The sequence below is a fragment of the Phocoena sinus genome, chromosome 4, assembly GCF_008692025.1.
Source record: "Phocoena sinus isolate mPhoSin1 chromosome 4, mPhoSin1.pri, whole genome shotgun sequence".
NCBI classification, from domain to species: Eukaryota; Metazoa; Chordata; class Mammalia; order Artiodactyla; family Phocoenidae; genus Phocoena; species Phocoena sinus.
The window spans coordinates 63,734,341-63,757,811 of NC_045766.1; the positions used below are offsets into that span (position 1 = coordinate 63,734,341).

Below are 23,471 nucleotides of genomic sequence, written 5' to 3' on the forward strand. Positions count from 1 at the left end.
CTCTTTCATATTCTTTTCCATTATGGTTTATTACAGGATACTGAATATAGTTCCCTGTGCTATACAGTAGGACCTTGTTGTTTATCTATTTTATATATAGTAGTTTGTATCTGCTAATCCAAAACTCTTAATTTATCCCCCCCTCACCCCTTTCTCCTTTGTTAACCATAAGCTTGTTTTCTATGTCTGTGAGTCTGTTTCTGTTTTGTAAATAAGTTCATTTGTGTCATATTTTAGATTTCACATATAAGCAATATCATATATTTGTCTTTGTCCTACTTCACTTAGTATGATAATCTTTAGGTCCATCCATGTTGCCACAAATGGCATTATTTCATTCTTTTTTATGGCTGAGTAACATTCCATGATATATATATATATATATATATATATATATATATATATATAATCTCACATCTTCTTTATCCATTCATCTGTCAATGGACACTTAGATTGCTTCCATGACTTGGCTATTGTAAATAGTGCTGTTAAGAACATTGGGGTGCATATATCTTTTTGAATTAAGAGTTTCCTCTGGATATATGCCCAGGAGTGAAATTGCTGGATCATATGACAACTCTATTTTTAGTATTTTAAGGAAGCTCCATACTGTTCTCCATAGTGGCTGCCCCAATTTACATTCCCACCAACAGTGCAACACACCCTCTCCAGCATTTATTATTTGTAGCCTTTTTAATGATGGCCATTCTGACTGGTGTGACGTGATACCTCATTGTAGTTTTGATTTGCATTTCTCTAATAATTAGCAATGTTGAGCATTTTTTCATGTGCCTATTGGCCATCTGTATGTATGCTAAACAAAACTGTTTCTAGCCAGATCCCAAAATGCTTTAGGAATCTCATGTGGGCCTTTATGTAGATGATATGGGGTTAAAGCCCTTTTTCAGATATAACAAGAGTGGTGATCCTGGGAGGTGGAGCATGAAGTCACTGAGCCCCGTTAGCACCGTGATTCCGGGCTCCAAGATGGAGATAAAAATCAGTGTGGCCAGGACATCAGCTAGAAGCAAGGTGCTAGGGGCATATTCTGACTCAGCTGGAGCCCTGGACACAAACCAGAACTCAATCATGACCTCTTGGGAGCCTTGACCCAAGGATTTATTTTGATTTCTTGGGAAACGGTTAGGAAACTGACATCTGTTTACATGTAAACATGAATGTGAGATTACTCAGGGGTCTAAGGTTACAGATAGTGGCAAATTCCATCCAAAGTACTGACTCAGGGAAATCCACATTTAGAATTCAAAGAGATAAAAGAGGACATTGTGCTTCAAAACCTGATCACTGGTTTAGCTTGCAATCACAAAGCTGCTCAAGTTGGCCTCAGAGCCCTATAAACAGCCCGGTGCCTGCAGCTCTGCATACTGACCCCTCCTGGGCCTTGCCCCCCACAGGATGAGTCTGTTCCTACCTCTGGCGCTCTGCACCCTGGCCGCCTGCTGTGGGGCTGTATCTCCACCCCAGCCAGCCCCCAGCCCCTCGCATCTCCTCTCCCTTGCCTGCAACAACTCATATGTGCTGGATATCGCGAACTTCATCCTGCAGGACATCAACAGGGACCGAAAGGACGGCTACGTGCTGAGCCTCAACCGAGTGAGCGATGCCCGTGAACACACACAAGAGGTAAGTGGCAGTACCCTCTGGGGCAGGTGTTTGCACAATTCGGGGAGGCTGGCCAGGGCACGGGAACCCAGAGACACCTGTTGGCAGGTGTTTTCCAAATCAGGAACCCTGTTGAGTACATGTTGCTCTCCTCTGCCAGGGTGCTACAGGTTCCTACTGTTATTAGAAACAAGTGCTAACGGTATCTGCTCAGAAATGTGTGTCCCACCGTTTATAAGAAATCTTCACAAACGTCATAGCCTTTGGCTTTGCCATAAAACAGGGACCTTTTTTGCTGGTATTTAGGAGTTTCTGCTTCATGTGGGTTGTGCATTTCTCCTCCCCTTCCCACAGGCTGGTCTGGGGTCTCTGTTCTATTTCATGCTGGACGTGTTAGAGACTGGCTGCCATGTGCTCAGCAGGAGGTCGTGGAAGAATTGTGGGGTGAGGACCTTACATGAATCGGTAAGTACTTGTGTCCAGGAGCTCGAGGGGGAAAACTAGGTGTTCTCTGTCTACAGCATGAAGATGGTTCAATTGTGCCATCTTTAAATGTCCCTCTTTAAAATCTCTTTGGCGGGGTGCCTATGTGGTTATTCCAATTCTACAGACAAAATAGAGTTTAATCAGAGGGGTGTCTGAGGCTCCCACTGGGGTCATGACACCAGAATTGAAAAGTTGCCCCCAAATTATTTCCTACATCCAAGACCTTTCTGTAGGCTCTGAGCTAGTGTTTAAATTGAGAAAAAAAGATCTGAAGTGTAGTGCTCTAGAAGTATGTCTAAGGAAAACTGTAGAAGTAATGGAGGGGGAACTTTTTAATTTGTTTTATTTTGCTTTAGTTTGTTTCACTGAACACTGATATGAGATTTGAGGCTGGACACAGGGAGGGCTATGGTATGGGAGCTCTCAGAGGTGCCATGGAAGGATTTCCTGGAATCATAGAACGTAAAGGGAGTCAGAATTGATCCTATTAAAGATGACCATAGAAGAGGCTTGAAAATAACATAGTCAGTTTTCATTTGGTTCTCAATTATCCTGAGATTATTTTCATTAATTTATATGAAATTTTATGAGTACAGGAGTGTGATATAAGTGTTTAGAAGTGAACTATTTGACCAAGATATCTTTTTCTAATCATTTAACCAAATTTGTCAAACTGCACCTACATGGTTTTGAAAAGCAAATAGTCTATTTACTGTATTGTGAATTACATTTGTTAAGGTGACACTAGCTGCTATAACACATACACTAAAAAGCGTATACTGATTGCAAAATGATAGAAGTTGATCCCCATTCACATAAAGTTCAAAATAGAAATTCTTGATCAGGAAGGGGCCTTCCTCCAGGAGTGATTTGGAGACCCAGGTACCTTCCATGTTGTGGCCCTAGACTCTGCTGCCTTCAGCTCGTGGCTTCTGTGGTCCCCATGCTCATCTGCATCGAGCTATGGAAAGGGAAAGAGCACGGAGGACAGACAGCACGTGGGAGAGCTTTATGGGCTAGACCTGGAAGTGCTTACACATCACTTCTGCTCACCATGCTGTGGTTAGAACTCAGTTACACACAGTCTCACCTAAGCAGGAAGGAGGCTGGGAAGAAGGCAAGCTGTGTCTCAGGAGAAGGTTAAACTGTCTAATGATCAGCTGGCCGTTTCCCCACCCCAAACTACTAAAATTGACCTTAAGTTTCTTGTTCTTTAAAAATGAAATGTCCAAGGCTTCCCTGGTGGCGCAGTGGTTGAGAGCCTGCCTGCCGATGCAGGGGACACGGGTTCGTGCCCCGGTCCGGGCAGATCCCACATGCCGCGGAGTGGCTGGGGCCGTGGGCCGTGGCCGCTGAGCCTGCGCATCCAGAGCCTGCGCGTCTGGAGCCTGTGCTCCGCAACGGGAGAGGCCACAGCAGTGAGAGGCCCGCGTACCGCAAAAAAAAAAAAAAAGAAATGTCCAATTTCATTCTGGGGGTATTTAAAAGTCTTAGTTCATTCCACTGCGTCATAAAATGTATTTGTTGGTTCCAGGTTTATGGTCAATGCAAAGCAATATTTTACATTAATAAGGCAAGAAGAATTTTCTATTTACCTGCTTATAATTGTACTCTTCGCCCAGGTAAGAGATCACTTCGATTTTGTGCATTTTAATAATAGATAGAAAAAGAGTATTTAGCTATACTATGCTATAGTGTATAGGGTTTCTCCCATCCTTACTTCCTATTCATTCCAAAGCCAAGTTCTTCATATATCCAACACTTGCACTGCTCCTCTTCCCACAATTAATCTACATTGTGTCCTACATCAAATCCTAAATTTTCAGTCAGACATAAATGGCATAACCTCTTTGACTGGTCCCCAGGCTTCCTTTCTAGCTATTTCTGCCTTATTTCCTTGACTATACCAACTCTGCCCTCCATTCAACTGGATCGCTCACTATTTTCTGAATACACATCACACTTTCCAATCTCTGCATCTTGTTTGTTCTTCTCCCTCTGCTGAGGATGCCCTCCACTGATAACCTCTGCCCTTGGAACTCATAAGCGTTCTTTAAAGATCATTGTCAATGCTGCTTCCTCCACCACGTTCTCTATTCAAGAAGCTCCCCCTCCCCTCAAAAGACAAACAAAAAGTGGTGCTTTCCTATTCTACAGCCCTATACAACTTTAACCTAACCATTCATGGAGTACAGACCATGCACTGCCTTGATTTGGGGTCTTCTGTCTTATATTGTGTAGAACGTTTTATCCCTTCTTCCTCTCTGCTACAACTCTCCCCCAGTTCCTATCAAGTGTAAGGAGTCTGTAATATCATTGAATAAATTAATAAATACATACATTCATTCTGGGTCTCTCTTTGAACAGCAAGCATCCATGGCATGGGAAAATAGGATATGGCTACTCATCAAACTATTATGTGTGTGTGACTCCCCTGGGAGATCTTGTTCAAGTACAGATTCTGATTCCATAGGTATGGGGCAGGGCCTGAGGTTCTGCATTTCTAACAAGCTCTAGGTGATAATAATGCCGTTGGTTCCTTTGAGAGGGCAGCAGATCTAAACCTTCCTGGTTGTGAAGATGAGACTCGCCTAAATTAGAGGACAACAGCCAGTAAAACGGATCAGGTCTTAAATGGAAGTCCTAGGTACCTGAGGTATGGGAGGTCAGGAAATGACATGTGGGGATGGTGCCGGGAGTGACAACTGTGGGTGTAACTTCCCCACAAAATGCCCGAATACATCCAAATAAACACACAGTTGATCAAAACCATGTGCTTGCTTTGTCAAAACAACTTCTAGACAAGTTTCCTAGGCTGACTTTTATACAAGTTTTGCCACCCCCTGCTCCTCCCGATCAGACATTCTAGCTGTACCATTAGTGTGATTATCCTATCCAGTCATACAGTGGTTTGATCAACTTTTATTTTCCAGCTTACTTGCATTTTCTAACCAAAGAGGGTGTGCTTCCACCTTCCATATGTCATTCACTCACTCATTCATTCAGCAGGTGTTTACTAAGCACCAACCATGCATTAGACATTATGTTAGGTGTTGGCAACTAAAAGGTAAATAAAACGTGACGGTAATGAAATCCCAACTCAGTCTGCTTTACAGAGGCAATAATGGTGGAAGATATTGAGCTAATTAGGAAAATGTTCTTATACCAATATACAGTTGACCCTTGAACAACATGGGTTTGAACTATCATGGTCCACTCATACATGGATTTTTTTTTCACTAAATACATACTGTAATATTACACTATATGCAGTTGGTTGAATCCATGGATGCAGAACTGTGGATACGGAGGGCTGAATGTAAAGTTAAACTGGGATTTTTGGCTGTCTGGAGGGTCAGCACCCCTAACCGCCGTGTTGTTCAAGGGTCAACTGTACTATATTATGTGTTTTTTAACTAAATGCCTAGGGTAAAAAAATTTGTGTAAGGTGAAAAAATATTGCTTTTTTTCCTTTTAAATTATGAAAGTAATACACGCTCATTGCAGAAAACTCTGCAGTAAGCTAACTTTCTTTCTAAATAATGCTTTTCCACTCCATCCTTGACAAAGCTGAGCATTATCTTTTTTTCTTTCAATCTCTGCTTCTGTTGTGATCATATGATTTATAGGATTATGTATCATTAAGGAGTTTTATTTTTAAACTTGCTCCCTTTGGCATCAACAGTTTCTCGAAGTAAGATTACCACGATGTGCCCTGACTGCCCCAGCTCCAGCCCCTATGATTTGTCAAACCCCAAGTTCCTGGAAACTGCTACTGAGTCTCTTGCAAAATACAACAATGAGAGCCCCTCGAAGCAGTATTCTCTTGTCAAAATCACCAAGACTTCTAAGCAGGTGAGGCTGAAAGGCCAGTTACAACAATATGTCTCATAACTGTTGCTATCGCTATCGAGGCCCTCTTTTTGATTAGAACCCTAAAAGCCTTTGCTTCATTCCCTACCTTTGGTAACCCTGATGCACATTCAATCATGTTTTAGTTTCTGAGTCATTCCATGGGATTTCCGTTAGAGTTGTGTGGTATGATTTTACTTCATTGCCCTGAAGGCAAGAAGGGAAATGGACTCACAGTCTCCTCGGGCTATTCTACTTAGGTTCACTATTTACTACCACATTCCCATATCTGGTTGACCTTGGACCACTTAGCAAGTCAAGTTCTACTCTGCGTTTTAAGTACAGGAGTGGATGTTGAGTTTTATGGGTTAGGGGAAATGTTCATTTGTACCTAAATTATGTTGATATCTATCATATGGAGAAAAGCTAATTTAAAAACAAATTTACATGAGGAAAAATAAGCTCACCCAGGGGAAGGTTTTTAGAGCCCAGTTAAATCCTTAAGAAGGGAAGAAAGGTATGGTGATTATGTTTTCTAAACAACAAAATCATAATACGTGGTTTGATCATGGTGGGGATTACAGGGACAAAAAGAGACCTGTGTTGACAATGACTCTGGGAATGTATGGTTTCTGTAAATATAATGTTGCCAAATCTGACTCATTTCTCCACTTGAGAAGGTTTGATTTTTATTTCTCACCTCTTGTCTCCTACCAGTGGGTGTTTGGCCCTGCCTACTTTGTAGAATATTTAATCAAAGAGTCATGTACCCAGTCCCAGGCTAGCAGCTGTGCACTTCAGCCCCCTAACTCTGTGGTGAGTATTGTTGACTGTCTTCATAATTTAAGCTTTGTGCTCACAGATCATCTATATATGTTTATTGAGCATAAATTATACATGAAATGTTGTAATGCATGAGACACTTTTCTTCCGCTTAAGGAGCAACTGACTAGTTAGAGATGGCCCAGATGCAATAGTATTTGATTGTAAATGCAGTTTTCATCAGCAATGTGATGCCTTTGCCAAAAATGATCATAGGAGGCTATAAAAATATAAACAAATCTCCTCAGTGGTTGGTGGTAGTCCTGCTTTTATCCAAACAGACCCAGTTACATTTGGAATACAGCATGGTGTTCCATTCCTTGGACCACTCTTTAAGAAGGACAATGTGAAACAGGGCTTCTTTCAAAGAATGCAGCCAAGATGGGGAGGGTGCTCTGAAACTATCTGAAGCACACCTAGTAGGAATGTCAATTGGCAAAATGTATTGTAGCACAATTAGGAAAAATGCAAGCATTTTTCCCCCCTTATTCACTTAGTTATAATAAAATTTTATTAAGATATAATTCACACACCATAAAATGCACCATTTTCAGGTATACAAGTCAGTGTTTTTTAGTCTATTCATAGAGTTGTGCTGTCATCACCACTATCTAATCTTAGAATATTTTCATCAGCCCAAAAAGAAACTCCACATCCATTAGCAGTCATTCCCTTTGCCCTCTCACCTATGCCCCGGGAAGCCACTAGTCTACTTACTGACTCTATGACTACATTTTTTGAACATTTTATATAATGGAACCACACTGTATGTGGCCTTTTGTGTCTGGCTTCTTTCACTTAGCAAAATGTTTTCAAGGGTTATCCTTGTTCAGCATTGATATATCAGTGCTTCATTTCTTTTAATGGCCAAATAATATTTCATTGCATGGATATACCATGTATTGTTTATCCATTCAACAGTTGATTGATATTTGAGTTGTTTCCTCATTTGAGATGTTATGAATAGTACTACTATGAACATTTGTGTATAAGTTTTTTTCTTTTGGCTTGCGGGATTTTAGTTCCCCAACCAAGGGTTGAACCTAGGCCCATGGCAGTGAAAGCACCGAGTCCTAACCACTGGACGGCCAGGGAATTCCCTGTGTATAAGTTTTTATGTATAGATATGTTTTCATTTCTTTTGAGTACACACCTTGGAGTGGGACTGCTGGGTCATATGAGAATTCTGTGTTTAACCTTTTAACTAACTGCAAACTGTTTTCCAAAGTGATGGCACCAGTTTCATAATCCCATCAGCAACAGGTGAGGGTTTCAATTTCTTCATGCTTTTGCCAATGCTTATTATTATTATCTGTCCTTTTTATTATAGCTATCTTACTGAGTATGAAGTAGTCTCTCATTTTGGTTATATTTGAATTTTCTGAATGGCTAATGATTGAGTATCTTTTAATGTGCTTTTGGCCATTTGTATGTATTCTTTGGAGGAAAGTCTATTCAAATCCTTTGTCATTTAAAACTTAGATTATTTATCTTTTTATTGTTGAATTGTAAGAATTCTTTACATATTCTGGATATAATCCCCTTATCAGATATATGATTTTCAAATATTTTCTCCCATTCTCTGATTTGTCTATTCATTTTCTTGATGATGTTCTTCGAAGTACAAAAATTTTTTAATTTTAATGAAATCTTCTTTATATTTTTTCTTTTGTTGAATGTGCTTTTTGTGTCATATCTAAGAATCCATTACTTAATCCAAGATCATTAAGATTTACTCCTCTGTATTCCTCTAAGAGTTTTATAGTTTTAGCTGTAGGTCTCTGACCCTTTTTTTTTTTGGCCACACTGCATGGCATGTGGGATCTTAGTTGCATGCGGGATCTTAGTTCCCCGACCAGGGATCAAACCCCTGTCCCTGCATTGGAAGCACAGAGTCTTATCCACTGGACAGCCAGGGAAGTCCCCTCTGACCCATTTTTGAGTTAATTTTTATATATGATATGCGGTAGGAGGTTCAACTTCATTCTTCTGCTTGTGGATCTCCAGTTGTCCCAGGACCGTTGGTTGAAAAGGCTATGATTTCCCCCATTTAATTGTATTGACATATTTTTGAAGATCAACTGACTATAAATGTAAGAGGTTTTTTTGTTTTTGAATTTTGTTTTTTGCGGTACGCGGGCCTCTCACTGTTGTGGCCTCTCCCGTTGCGGAGCACAAGCTCTGGACGTGCAGGCTCAGCGGCCATGGCTCACGGGCCAAGCCGTTCTGTGGCATGTGGGATCTTCCTGGACTGGGGCACGAACCCATGTCCCCTGCATCAGCAGGTGGACTCCCAACCACTGCGCCACCAGGGAAGCCCTTTTTTCTGAATTTTATTTTATTTATTTTTTTATACAGCAGGTTGTTATTAGTCATCAGTTTTATACACATCAGTGTATACATGTTGATCCCAATCTCCCAATTCATCACACCACTACCACACCCCCTGCCACGTCCCCCCCTTGGTGTCCATACATTTGTTCTCTACATCTGTGTCTCAATTTCTGCCCTGCAAACCAGTTCATCTGTACCATTTTTCTAACTCCATATATATGCATTAATATACGATATTTGTTTTTCTCTTTCTGTTTTTCTCTTACTTCACTCTGTATGACAGTCTCTAGATCCATCCACGTCTCAACAAAAAACCCAATTTCGTTCCTTTTTATGGCTAATATTCCATTGTATCTATGTATCACATCTTCTTTATCCATTTGTCTGTCGATGGGCATTTAGGTTGCTTCCATGACCTGGCTATTGTAAGTAGTGCTGCAATGAACATTGGGATGCATGTGTCTTTTTGAATTATGGTTTTCTCTGGGTATATGCCCAGTAGTGGGATTGCTGGGTCATATAGTAATTCTATTTTTAGTTTTTTAAGGAACCTCCATACTGTTCTCCATAGTGGCTGTATCAATTTACATTCCCACCAACAGTGCAAGAGGGTTCCCTTTTCTCCACACCCTCTCCAGCATTTGTTGTTTGTACATTTTCTGATGATGCCCATGCTAACTGGTGTGAGGTGATACCTCACTGTAGTTTTGATTTGCATTTCTCTAATAATTAGTGATGTTGAGCAGCTTTTCATGTGCTTCTTGGCCATCTGTATGTCTTCTTTGGAGAAATGTCTATTTAGGCCCTCTGCCCATTTTTGGATTGGGTTGTTTGTTTTTTTTAATATTGAGCTGCATGAGCTGTTTATATATTTTGGAGATTAATCCTTTGTCTGTTGATTCGTTTGCAAATATTTTCTCCCATTCTGAGGGTTGTCTTTTTGTCTTTTTTATGGTTTCCTTTGCTGTGCAAAAGCTTTTAAGTTTCATTAGGTCCCATTTGTTTATTTTTGTTTTTCTTTCCATTACTCTAGGATGTGATCAAAAAAGACCTTGCTGTGATTTACGTCAAAGAGTGTTCTTCCTATGTTTTCCTCTAAGAGTTTTATAGTGTCCGGTCTTACATTTAGGTCTGTAATCCATTTTGAGTTTATTTCACTGTATGGTGTTAGGGAGTGTTCTAATTTCATTCTTTTACATATAGCTGTCCAGTTTTCCCAGCACCACTTATTGAAAAGACTGTCTTTTCTCCATTGTATATCCTTGTCTCCTTTGTCATAGATTAGCTGACCATAGGTGTATGGGTTTATCTCTGGGCTTTCTATCTTGTTCCATTGATCTATATTTCTGTTTTTGTGCCAGTACCATATTGTCTTGATTACTGTAGCTTTGTAGTGTAGTCTGAAGTCAGGGGGTCTGATTCCTCCAGCTCCACTTTTTTCACTCAAGACTGCTTTGGCTATTCGGGGTTTTTTGTGTCTCCATACAAATTTTAAGATTTTTTTGTTCTAATTCTTTAAATTATGCCATTGGTAATTTGATAGGGCTTGCATTGAATCTGTAGATTGCTTTGGGTAGTATAGTCAATTTCACAATATTGATTCTTCCAATCCAAGAACATGGTATATCTCTCCATCTGTTGGTATGATCTTTAATTTCTTTCATCAGTAGACATAATTTTCTGCCTAGGTAGGAAACTTTTGCCTTTTGTCTCCCTAGTTAGGTTTATTCATAGGTATTTTATGCTTTTTGTTGCAATGGTAAATGGGAGTATTTCCTTAATTTCTCTTTCAGATTTTTCATCATTAGTGTATAGGAATGCAAGAGATTTCTGTATTTTTGTATCCTGCAACTTTATCAAATTCATTGATTAGCTCTAGTAGTTTTCTGGTGGCATCCTTAGGATCCTCTATGTACAGTATCATGTCATCTGCAGACAGTGACAGTTTTACTCCTTCTTTTCAATTTGTATTCCTTTTATTTCTTTTTCTTCTCGATTGCCATGGCTAGGACTTCCAAAACTATGTTGAATAATAGTGGTGAGAGTGGACATCCTTGTCTTGTTCCTGATTTTAGAGGAAATGCTTTCAGTTTTTCAGCATTGAGAATGATGTTTGCTGTGGGTTTGTCATATATGGCCTTTATTATGTTGAGGTAGGTTCCCTCTATGCCCACTTTCTGGAGAGTTTTTATCATAAATGGGTGTTGAATTTTGTCAAAAGCGTTTTCTGCATCTATTGAGATGATCATATGGTTTTTATTCTTCAGTTTGTTAATATGGTGTATCACATCGATTGATTTGCGTATATTGAAGGATCCTTGCATCCCTGGGATGAATCCCACTTGATCATGATGTATGATCCTTTTAATGTGTTGTTGGATTCTGTTTGCTAGTATTTTGTTGAGGATTTTTGCATCTATATTCATCAGTGATATTGGTCTGTAATTTTCTTTTCTTGTAGTATCTTTGTCCGGGTTTGGTGTCAGGGTGATGGTGGCCTCGTAGAATGAGTTTGGGCGTGTTCCTTCCTCTGCAATTTTTTGGAAGAGTTTGAGAAGGATGGGTGTTAGCTCTTCTCTAAATATTTGATAGAATTCACCTGTGAAGCCACCTGGTACTGGGCTTTTGTTTGTTGGAAGATTTTTAATCACAGTTTCAATTTCATTACTTATGATTGGTCTGTTCATATTTTCTATTTCTTCTTGGTTCAGTCTTGGAAGGCTATACCTTTCTAAGAATTTGTCCATTTCTTCCAGGTTGTCCATTTTTTGGCATAGAGTTGCTTGTAGTAGTCTCTTAGGATGCTTTGTATTTCTGTGGTGTCTGTTGTAATTTCTCTTTTTTCATTTTTAATTTTATTGATTTGAGTCCTCTCCCTCTTTTTCTTGATGAGTCTGGCTAATAGTTTATCAATTTTGTTTATCTTCTCAAAGAAGCAACTTTTAGTGTTATTGATCTTTGCAATTGTTTTCTTTGTTTTTATTTCATTTATTTCTGCTCTTATCTTTATGATTTCTTTCCTTCTGCTAACTTTGGGTTTTGTTTGTTCTTCTTTCTCTAGTTCCTTTAGGTGTAAGTTTAGATTGTTTATTTGAGATTTTTCTTGTTTCTTGAGGTAGGCTTGTATAGCTATAAACTTCCCTCTTGGAACTGCTTTTGCTGCATCCCATAGGTTTTGGATCATCGTGTTTCCATTGTCATTTGTCTCTAGGTATTTTTTGATTTCCTCTTTGATTTCTTCAGTGATCTCTTGGTTATTTAGTAACATATTGTTTAGCCTCCATGTGTTTGTGCTTTTTACAGTTTTTTCCCTATAATTGATTTCTAATCTTATAGCATTGTGGTCAGAAAAGATGCTTGATATGATTTCAATTGTCTTAAATTTACTGAGGCTTGATTTGTGACCCAAGATGTGATGTATCCTGGAGAATATTCCATGCACACTTGAGAAGAAAGTGTAATCTGCGGTTTTTGGATGGAATGTCTTATAAATATCAATTAAATCTATCTGGTCTATTGTGTCATTTAAACCTTGTGTTTCCTTAATTCTGTGTTTGGATGATCTGTCCATTGGTGTAACTGAGACATTAAAGTTCCCCACTATTATTGTGTTACTGTCGATTTCCTCTTTTACAGCTGTTAGCAGTTGCCTTATGGATTGATGTGCTCCTATGTTGGGTGCATATATATTAATAATTGTTATATCTTCCTCTTGGATTGATCCCTTGATCATTATGTAGTGTCCTTCTTGTCTCTTGTAACATTCTTTATCTTAAAGTCTATTTTATCTGATATAAGTATTGCTACTCCAGCTTTCTTTTGATTTCCATTTGCATGGAATATCTTTTTCCAACCCCTCACTTTCAGTCTGTATGTGTCCCTAGGTCTGAAGTGGGTCTCTTGTAGATAGCATATATATAGGTCTTGTTTTTGTATCCATTCAGCAAGCCTGTGTCTTTTGGTTGGAGCATTTAATCCATTCACATTTAAGGTAATTATCGATATGTATGTTCCTATGACCATTTTCTTAGTTGTTTTGGGTTTGATTTTGTAGGTCCTTTTCTTCTCTCGTGTTTCCCACTTAGAGAAGTTCCTTTAGCATTTGTTGTAGAGCTGGTTTGGTGGTGCTGAATTCTCTTAGCTTTTACTTGTCTGTAAAGCTTTTCATTTCTCCATCGAATCTGAATGAGATCCTTGCTGGGTAGAGTAATGTTGGTTGTAGCTTCTTCCGTTTTATCACTTTAAGTATATCATTCTACTCCCTTCTGGCTTGTAGAATTTCTGCTGAGAAATCAGCTGTTATCCTTATGGGAGTTCCCTTGTATGTTATTTGTCATTTTTCCCTTGCTGCTTTCAATAATTTCTCTTTGTCTTTAATTTTTGCCAATTTGATTATTATGTGTCTTGGTGTGTTTCTCCTTGGGTTTATCCTGTATGGGACTCTCTGCACTTCCTGGACTTGGGTGGCTATCTCCTTTCCCATGTTAGGGAAGTTTTCGACTACAATCTCTTCAAATATTTTCTCTGGTCCTTTCTCTCTCTCTTCTCCTTCTGGGACCCCTATAATGCGAATGTTGTTGCATTTAATGCTGTCCCAGAGGTCTCTTAGGCTGTCTTCATTTCTTTGCATTTCTTTTTTCTTTATTCTGTTCCGCAGCAGTGAATTCCATCATTCTGTCTTCCAGGTCACTTATCCGTTCTTCTGCCTCAGTTATTCTGCTATTGATTCCTTCTAGTGTAGTTTTCATTTCAGTTATTTTATTGTTCATCTCTATTTGTTTGTTCTTTAATTCTTCTAGGTCTTTGTTAAGCATTTCTTGCATATTCTCGATCTTTGCCTCCATTCTTTTTCTGAGGTCCTGGATCATCTTCACTATCATTATGCTGAATTCTTTTTCTGGAAGGTTGCCTATCTCCACCTCATTTAGTTGTTTTTCTGGGGTTTTATCTTGTTCTTTCATCTGGTACATAGCCTTTTCATCTTATCTATCTTTCTGTGAATGTGGTTTTTGTTCCACAGGCTGCAAGATTGTAATTCTTCTTGCTTCTGCTATCTGCTCTCTCTGTAAGGGTTTATTTTTATACCTTCAGTTTTACTCCATTGATCTGCATATCTATTCTTATACCAGTACCACACTATCTCCAATATTATAGTTTTGTAGTAAATTTTGAATTGAGAAGTCTGAGCCCTCCTATTTTGTTTTTCCTATTTAAGATTGTTTTGGGTATTTTGGATTCTTTGCATTTTCATAATAAATCAACTTTAGAATCAACTTGTCAGTTTCTATCTTTAAAAAGCAGGAAATTTGATAGGGATTTCATTGACTCTGTAGACCAATGTATATAGTAAGTACTGTCATCTTAAAATTAGTAATTCTTCCAGCCCATGAACATGGGATGTCTTTCCATTTGTTTAGGACTTTTTTTTTTTTAATTCTTTTTTTTTTTTTTTTTCGCGGTACGTGGGCCTCTCACTGTTGTGGCCTCTCCCGTTGCAGAGCACAGGCTCCGGATGCGCAGGCTCAGCGACCATGGCTCACGGGCCCGGCCACTGCCCGGCATGTGAGATCTTCCCGGACCGGGGCATGAACCCGCGTCCCCTGCATCGGCAGGTGGACTCTCAACCACTGCGCCACCAGGGAAGCCCTGTTTAGGACTTATTTAATTTCTTTCAACAATGTTTTGTAGTCTTCAGTGTCCAAAACTTTCACTTTTTTGTATAGCTAAGTATTTTGTCCTCTTTGATGCTGATATAATGTATTTGTCTTCTCAATTTTATTTTTGGATGGTTCATTGCAAATATGTAGAAGTATAATTGATTTTCATATTTTGATCTTGTATCCTGTAACCATGTTGAACTCGTTTTTATAGTTCTAATAGTTTTCTGGTAGAGTCCTTAGGATTTTCTGTATACAAGATCATGTCTTCTACAAATAGTTTTAGTTCTTCCTTTCCAATCTAAATGACTTTTAATTCTTACCTAATTTTCTTGACTAGAACTTCCAGTACAATGCTGAATAGAAATGGGGAGAGCAGACATCCTTATCTTAATTTGATTTTAGGAGGAAATCATTCAGTATTTCATCGTTTAATGTGATGGTAACTGTAGGCTTTTTATAGCTGCTTTTTTATCAAGTTGAGAAAGTTCCCATCTAGTCCTACTAGTTTATTGAATGCTTTTATCAAAAAACAGTGTTAGAGTTTGTCTCATGCCTTTTCTGTGTTAATGAGATAATCGTTTGGTTTTCTTTTTCTCCTTTTATCTATTAGTATTGTACATAACAATGATTTTTTTATATTAAAACAGACTTGTGCTTTGGGGATGAATCACAGTTGATCATGGTGTATAACCCCTTTTATATGTTTCTGAATTCAGAGTTTTTAAAAAGTTTATTTATTTATTTTTGGTTGTGTTGGGTCTTTGTTGCTGCATGCGGGCTTTCTCTAGCTGCAGCAAGCGGTGAATACTCTTCATTGCAGTGCACGGACTTCTCATTGTGGTGGCTTCTCTTGTTGTGAAGCATGGGCTCTAGGCACATAGGCTTCAGTAGTTGTGGCTCATGGGGTCTAGAGCGCAGGGTCAGTAGTTGTGGTGCACGGGCTTAGTTGCTCCGTAGCATGTGGGATCTTCCCAGACCAGGGCTCGAGCCCATGTCCCCTGCACTGGCAGGTGGATTCTTAACCACTGTGCCACCAGGGAAGTCCTGAATTCAGTTCGCCAGTGGTTGTTTATTTCTTTTAAAGATTTTTAATCTCATATTTATAAGAGACATTGGTCTGTAGTTTTTCTGTGTCATATCTGCCTGATTTTCATATGAGTTTAATATTGGCTTCATATAATGAATTGGGAAATTTTCCCCCCTCTTCTGTTTTGTTTTGGAAGAATTTGTGAAAGGTTGATGTTCATTCTTCTTTAAATATTTGGTAGAATTCCCCAGTGAAGCCATCTGGGCCTGAGCTTACTTTGTGGGAAGATTATTTGATTAATAATTCAATCTCTTTACTTTTTGTAAGTCTATTCAGGTTTTATATTTCTTCTTGAGTAAGTTTTGGTAGTTCATATCTTCCTAGGAATTTGTCCATTTCATCTAAGTTATCCAATTTTCCAGCATACAATTGTTCATAGTATTCCATTTTTATTTCTGAAAGATTAGAAGTGATGTACCCTATTTAATTCCAATTTTAGTAGTTTGAGTCATTTTTTTCTTAGTCTATCTAAAGCTTTGCCAATTTTATTAAGTTTTTCAAAAAAGAATCAACTTTCAGTTTCATTTTTTTTCTCCGTTCTTTTTTTATTATCTAGTTCATTTATTTCCTGTCTACTCTTTATTGTAACCTTCTTTTTGTTTGCTTTGGGCTTAGTTTACTTTTCTTTTTCTAGCTTTTTAAGGTAGAAGTTTAGGTTATTGATTTACAATCTTTATTTGCTTTTAACATAAGCATTTACATCTACAGATTTCCTTCTAAGAAATGATTGAGGTGCATCTCACAAGTTATACATGTTGTTTTTGTTTCCATTCATCTCCAAATATTTTCTAATTTTCCTTGTGATCTCTTCTTTGGCCAATTGGTTATTTAAGAGTGTTATTTAATGTCCACATATTTGTGAAAATTCCAATTTCCTTCTGTTATTCACATCTAATTTCATCCCATTGTGGTTGGGGAATGTACTCTGTGTGATCTCAATTCTTTTAAATGTATTGAAGCTTGTTTTATGGTTTAACATAAGGTATATCCTAGAGAAAGTTCCATGTACACTTGAGAAGAATGTGTATTCTGCTGTTGTTAGATAAAGCATTCTGTAATTGTCTATTAGGTTTAATTTGTTTATAGTGTTGTTCAAGACTTGTTTCTTTGTTGATGTTCTGCAAACTTGTTCTATCCATTATTGAAAATGAGGTTTCCAACTATTATTGTTGAATTATCTATGTCTTCCTTGAATTCTGTCAGGTTTTGCCTATGTACCTTGGGGCTCTATTATTAGGGGCATTATATTTATAGTTGTTGTGTCTTTCTAATAAATTGAGCCTTTTATCATTATAAAATGTTTTTCCTTGTCACTAGTAACGATTTTTGTCTTAAAGTAAATTTTGTCTGATATTTGTATAGCCATTCCCAGCTCTTTTTTGTTACTCTTTGCATTGTAAATTTTTTCCATCTTTTTTTTTTTTTTTTTTTAAGGTGAAAAATGTCACTTTATTTTATTATTTTTTTTTTTTTTGCTTTTTTTTTTTTTAAACATCTTTATTGGGGTATAATTGCTTTACAATCCATCTTTTAATTTTCAACCCATGTGTGTCTTTGAATCTGAGCTATGTCTCTCAAAAGTCTTTCATAACCAGTCAATTGAATATTAAGGAATAATTGGGAAAATGTCTTCATCATCTTCTGTAGAATCTCCCTTTCTCACTTCTCAATGCCATCTTGGACAGATCACATAGCTTTCTGGTTATATTCGGTAATAAGAACAATTTCACTTAGATTATTAAGATTCACTTTCAGGTATTAAAAATCCCTTTTAGTCAATTCTGAATCAAAACTTCTATCTCACATCCAATTCAAAGCTTTCTCCTCCCTGTAGCTCAAGCCTGACCTAGAGCTTAGAACCTGCTGTGAGGAAGGAGTCAAGGTCTGTCCTTTCACTCTTTCTCCCCCTCCTGCAATCATTTATTTAACTGTGGCTCTTCCAAGTTCCAGGAAGAATGAGAGAGGAATTAGAGAAAAGAGTTTAAAGTCTTTTACATAACTGGACCTGCAGTTGTAATTTTCTCTTGGTCTACACTGGCCCTCTGTTTACACCTGAAAAAAATGTATACTCTATGACTCTAAAATTTCTCTTCTAGGAATTTACCCTAAGGATATATGAAAATAGCTTCAATGTTTAAACATAAAAAAATAGATTCAGGGCTTCCCTGGTGGCGCAGTGGTTGAGAGTCCGCCTGCCAATTCAGGGGACACGGGTTCATGCCCCGGTCCGGGAAGATCCCACATGCCGCAGAGCGGCTAGGTCCATGAGCCATGGCCACTGAGCCTGCGCGTCCGGAGCCTGTGCTCCGCAATGGGAGAGGCCACAACAGTGAGAGGCCTGTGTACCGCCAAAAAAAAAAAAAAAAATTAGGTTCAATCCAGCTTCTAACAAAAGAGAACTTGTTAAATAACACAGAGGAATATTAGGTAGCCATTATAAAGAAAATCATAGAAAACTATTCAGTGTCATAGACGGATTTTTACTATATATTGTTAAATGACAAAAGAGATTTATAAAATATTATGAAGAGTATAATTCTATTTTTCTAGAAGAAAAATTATGTATGCATAGGAAGAAATGTTAGAAGGAAAGAAATCAAATCACTGCAGGAAACGGGTACCTTTCATGTAGTTACAGGTCTTTTTATTTTCTATTTGTTTATCCATATTCTAAATAACTGTTTATTACATTTCTAATAAGAAAATAAACTTATTTTATTTTTAAATAAAGAAAAGTTTAAGGAGATGAGAGTAGTCTTGTTTGAGAAGCAAAAACTCAGGTGGAACATACATAAAGAGCTGCTATATGAGAGATGAAAACAAGTTTTCTAGTTGACCCAAGGGTAGAAGTGTGGCCAAGAGATAGACCCAGATTTCTGTGTCTGTTCTATAGACACAGATTTCTGCTCAATACAAAGAATTTTCTAATAGAGTTTGTTCCTCAAGAAATCCTGAGTTTCTCTCATTGGAGGTAATTTAGCCTAGTTTGGGTGATTATTTGGTAGGGATGAGCTAAAGAATTGGCTCAGAGCCTACCTATTACATGGTAGGAGCATCAAAGTGTTGATTGGCTGTGTGTCTATGTAATCAGAAAGCAAGTTGATTTCCATTTATGATCATTGATAATCGTAATACACATGTGACATTGTATTTTCCTTTTTTTAGCCTGTTGGTATTTGCCACGGTTCTCTTAGTGAACGAGCTTCAGAAAAGTCGGTCTCCGTGACTTGTGACTTCTTTAAATCAGAGGTATTTTTTAGTCTAATTGGTTGTCTTTCTGTGAATAAAAGAGCAGATTATTTTAGTTGCCCCTACCCTACCCTCTCCTTTTATTTTCCTAAAATCCATGATCACCACTTTATTCAGGGTGTCCTAAGGCCACATCCACAGGGTAGCTAAAAGAAAAACCTGTCACCCTTTCTTTTAGTTACAACATGGTCCATATGGCATAAGTAAGACCCCTGTAGCTTGAGTGTCTCAGGCATCTGAGCTATTAAATTCAGTGTCCCAAAGACTCTTACTCTGAACCATAGGTAGAAGTTGTTTCCATGGAAATACTGAATCCTTTTTCAGAAGTATTTATTGAGCACTTACCATAAGGCAGCCTGGTGTAGTTGAAAGGGTGGTTGAGACAGGCCACCTGGGTTCCAGTCCTGTTCTGCCACCTACAAGTTGTGTGAACATGGACAATTTCCTACCTCTCTGAGTCTTGGTTGCCTCATCTATAGAACTGGATTGCAATACCTATCTCTTTCAGATCCCCATGAGTAACAGGTCAGAGGATCTGGTTGAAGGGCACTGCCCTGGGCCTGGCACAGAATAAACAGTCACCAGAGGTGGCTTCTTCTGCCACTACTAGGAGTGGGGAGACACCTTACTAGGGACTTTGAACAAGCCATCTTACCTCTCTGGATCATTGTTCAGCTGTGGAATTTGTGAAGCCTACAGTCAAGCTTCTAAAGGTTTGGTTTCCCCCTGGCCCTTATCTGTTTTGCTTTTTAACCATTTATTTATTTAAAAATTTTTTTGGCTTATGGGATCTTAGGTCCCCAACGAGGGGTTTAACCACAGCCCATGGCAGTGAAAGCCTGGAGTCTTAACTACTAGATGCAAGGGAATTTCCTTTAAGCCCTTTAATCAGAGGCCCATCTAGCTAGTCTCCCTTTGAAAATTCCATCAGAAAGGCACAGAACAGCATAATCTAGTACCAGGCATGGCAGGGATTTTCTTGGAGGACATTCCCTTATTTGAAAGCATTCTTATTTCAGGATCCCACCCCTAGAGGTGAAAACTCTACTGTTAACGCGAGACCTGTGAACCTGTTCAAGGTGGAAGAGCCCCAGCAGACAAACACAGCTCCCACCAACTCATCAGCCAAAGCTGTGCCCAAAGGAACTGTCCAGTACCTTCCTGACTTGGATAACAAGCCTAAAGGTTCCCAGGGAACGGACCCTGTTGAGGCCTTCCCTGTGCAGCTGGATCTAACCACAGATCCCCAAGGAGAACCACTGGATGTCTCCTTCCTCTTCCTGGAGCCTATGGAAGAGAAGCTGGTTGTCCTGCCTTTCCCCGCAAAAGAACAACACCCTGCTGAGTGCCCAGGACCAGCTCAAAAGGACAACCCTCTTATTCTCCCACCTTGAGAACCACGTGGAGGATCCTGGGCGACATACTGCCCTACAGGAGATGAGAGGCGCTGGGAAAAGGGGGACGGAGAAACAGTTCAAACATAGAGAAGGCTAATAAAGTATGTCTTTTTGACTCCTCTTGGTCTCATCATGTTGCCCGGAAATGGAAATAAGACTTAACTGTTCCCTTGCACACTGGACTGCATCCCTCCTAAACCACCCAAGGCCCCATGCCATGGATAGATGCCTCTCATATCGTCTGCCTCTCTCTTTGTAATGACTTCTTACTTTTAGCTAATTGTTTCTGATATAGGGCCTTACTTAAGAATGTCCTCATCTTTCTGAGGTTACCCTAAAACAAATAGACTGAAGGCATTTCTCCAGCAAAGATGGGTTTATTCAGGATCAGCAGAGGGTGGTGATTCGGGGTCTGCAACTGTGGAGAGCCACATGCAAGCCCCCAAACAGCAAGCGAAGGAGAAGGCCTTCATGGAGAGGAAAAGGAAGTTGGAAGGGCCATACTAAACAAAAAGTCTGTGGCGCCAGGAAAGAAACGTCTTTCTTCTTCCTATAGGACTGTACTATCGTCACAGGTGAGAGCTCTCCCTTCTGGTCTCCCAACTCTATGAACTGAGGTTTCTGTTTATTAATTTTTAACCTTTCTCCCCTTTTAATCAAGATCTTTCTCTGAAAGCATCACTGATCAAGAGTCAGGTATTCTAGTTTCAATGGCTTTTTGTCATTCGGTGTCAGGAAGGACCTTTCCTTGGTGTAGTGTCTCAAATCGAAGGGAAAGTACGAAGATTAGAAACTTATTAAGGTCACCTTTAAATGATAAGAAGGGGTAAGAGGGAGAACTCTCAGGCCCTTTTTATCTAAAGTTCATATTTTATCAAGATCCTAGACATTGGAGATCATCTGAAGCATTCTATAATCAAAATTTTGGCAACAAGCTTCCAACAGGCCTGTTCTGGTTATCCTGGGAAAGCTGTCTCATCCGCTGTCATCTGCTTCAGTTCTGGGAAATCTTTACTTTCAGGTCACCAGATGATGGGCAGGTCCAATTAGGGTTTGGCACTTTCTTTAGGTGGGTCACATGAATCCAAGAGTCTATTCCTTGGAGTTTGGTGGCACAAGAGCTGGCTAGCAGTACCTGATAGAGACCTTTCCATGAGGTTGAAGGAGAGTTCTTCTGGAGACGTCTTTTCAAAATAGATAAAATCTCCAGGTTGCAAGGTGTGATGCTTAAGGTCTTTTTCTCCCGAGGGCACACCGTGAAAAGATTACCTTACCAAAACATGGTTATTTTTAATAGAAACAATTAGGGCCTTGGCGATATTGGAATAGTTCTCCTTTATCAGCTGTGGGGCAAAAGAAGCAGGAGCCAGGTTCATTGGGTATCCTGTGACCATCACAAAGGGTGAGAGTTTATGAGCTCCAAGATAAGCAGATCTGAGATTTAGCGGGACCAATAGCAATGCTTTTGGTCAGGGTAGTTGGAGGGCCTCTACAGATTTTTCCCATTGAGTCTTCATGATGTTGTCAAACCAGAGGATTGAGGGTGGTGAGCCCAATGAAAGTGTTGTAAAAGCGACCAAACAGCACATGTTTGTCGAAATACCTGGCAACTAAAATGTGTTCCTTGATCATTATGAAGTTTGAGAGGAGTTCCCCAAACAGGGAGAATCTTTTCCAGGAGGACTTTAGCTACAGAAGAGGCAGTAGTCTGTCTGCAAAGGAAGGCTTCAGTTTGGTGTGAAAACATACAGACCATGACTGAAATATATTTATATCCATTAGATGGAGAAGTTGCATCAAATCCATTTGCCAGGCCTTGAACTGTCCATCTGGCAGTTTAAAATGTCTGGGAACGATACAAACAGGCTTCCCTGGGTTGCACTTTGGACAAGTGGGACAAGTGAGGTAGGCACTTTTTCCGACCTTATTGTTTTCCCACCAATATTGGATCATGAAGGCTCTCATTTTGTCAGGAGACCAATGGTTTAATGCACATACAGTGGTAAGGAGTGGGAATTTTAGAATCTCTGGTCGGACTGTGTTGTTATTTGGTCCAAACCAGAGCTTTCTCTTTTTTTTTTTTTTAACATCTTTATTGGAGTGTAATTGCTTTACAATGGTGTATTAGATTCTGCTTTATAACAAAGTGAATCAGTTATACATATACATATGTTCCCATATGTCGAGCTTTCTCTTTTTATAAAATCAACAGTTGCTGAAAATCTTGATTTTCTGAGCCCAGTTTTAGGGCCTCTCTAGCCAGCTTTTCTAAATTATTGTTTGGGGAAATATCCCTTTGGACCATGACAGAGGTTTGGCTACTGTTGGTCCCTTTAAGGGCAGCATTGCTTGCAGAAATCTGAGCAAGGTAAATCTCCCTTACTTTCCAGAGAGTCCAGTTTAGAATGCCCCGGGATCTTAATAATAGCTAAAGCAGCAGGTTAAAGTATTTCATTTAATAATTCCCAAATGTAGGGGCCATTCTTAAATTTTATTTCCATGTTAGTAAGGAAGCCACATTTTCCCCACAACTCTCTAAAATCATGAGCTCCTCTGAAAGCATATCTACTATCAGTATGGCGGTTTTGTCCTTGGCTAAAGGACAAGCCTCTGTAAGAGCGTATAATTCAGCCTATTGGGCCAAAGTAGCCATAGGTAAAGATGCTGCCTCAATACCATCAAAAGGAGTTGTAATGGTATACCCAGCACAATATCCACCATTGTCGCCTTTAAATACAACCAACCCATTGTTGAACCATGAGAAATTAGCGTTACCCAATGGAATTTCCTACAGATCGTGAGAGGGGTCAGGTGGTTGGTCAGCGTTAAGCAGTTGCGAGGGACTTCATCAGTGACGGAGGAGAGAAGAGTAGCCAGGTTAAGGTTATTACAATGTAAAAGAGTTGTGTAAGCCAACAGTTAACAAGAGGACTTCATAAGAGGTGAGGTGACTGGCTGAGA

General features: G+C 39.2%; 1 protein-coding gene across 3 annotated transcripts; it reads left to right on the forward strand.

Annotated features, from left to right (window-relative positions):
* The first annotated feature begins 1,416 nt into the window (after positions 1–1,416).
* Positions 1,417–20,507, forward strand: FETUB (fetuin B). Of its 3 annotated transcripts, XM_032631214.1 has the most exons (7): positions 1,417–1,644; positions 1,978–2,088; positions 3,644–3,731; positions 5,795–5,964; positions 6,679–6,777; positions 19,030–19,113; positions 20,133–20,507. In XM_032631214.1, the coding sequence occupies exons 1-7, from the start codon at positions 1,417–1,419 to the stop codon at positions 20,505–20,507; spliced, it is 1,155 nt and encodes a 384-aa protein (XP_032487105.1). The 3 variants fall into 3 exon arrangements, with proteins under 3 accessions (XP_032487105.1, XP_032487106.1, XP_032487107.1); XM_032631215.1 differs by lacking the exon at positions 1,978–2,088; XM_032631216.1 differs by lacking the exons at positions 1,978–2,088; positions 3,644–3,731 and having other exon boundaries at positions 1,417–1,648.
* Positions 20,508–23,471: the final 2,964 nt, after the last annotated feature.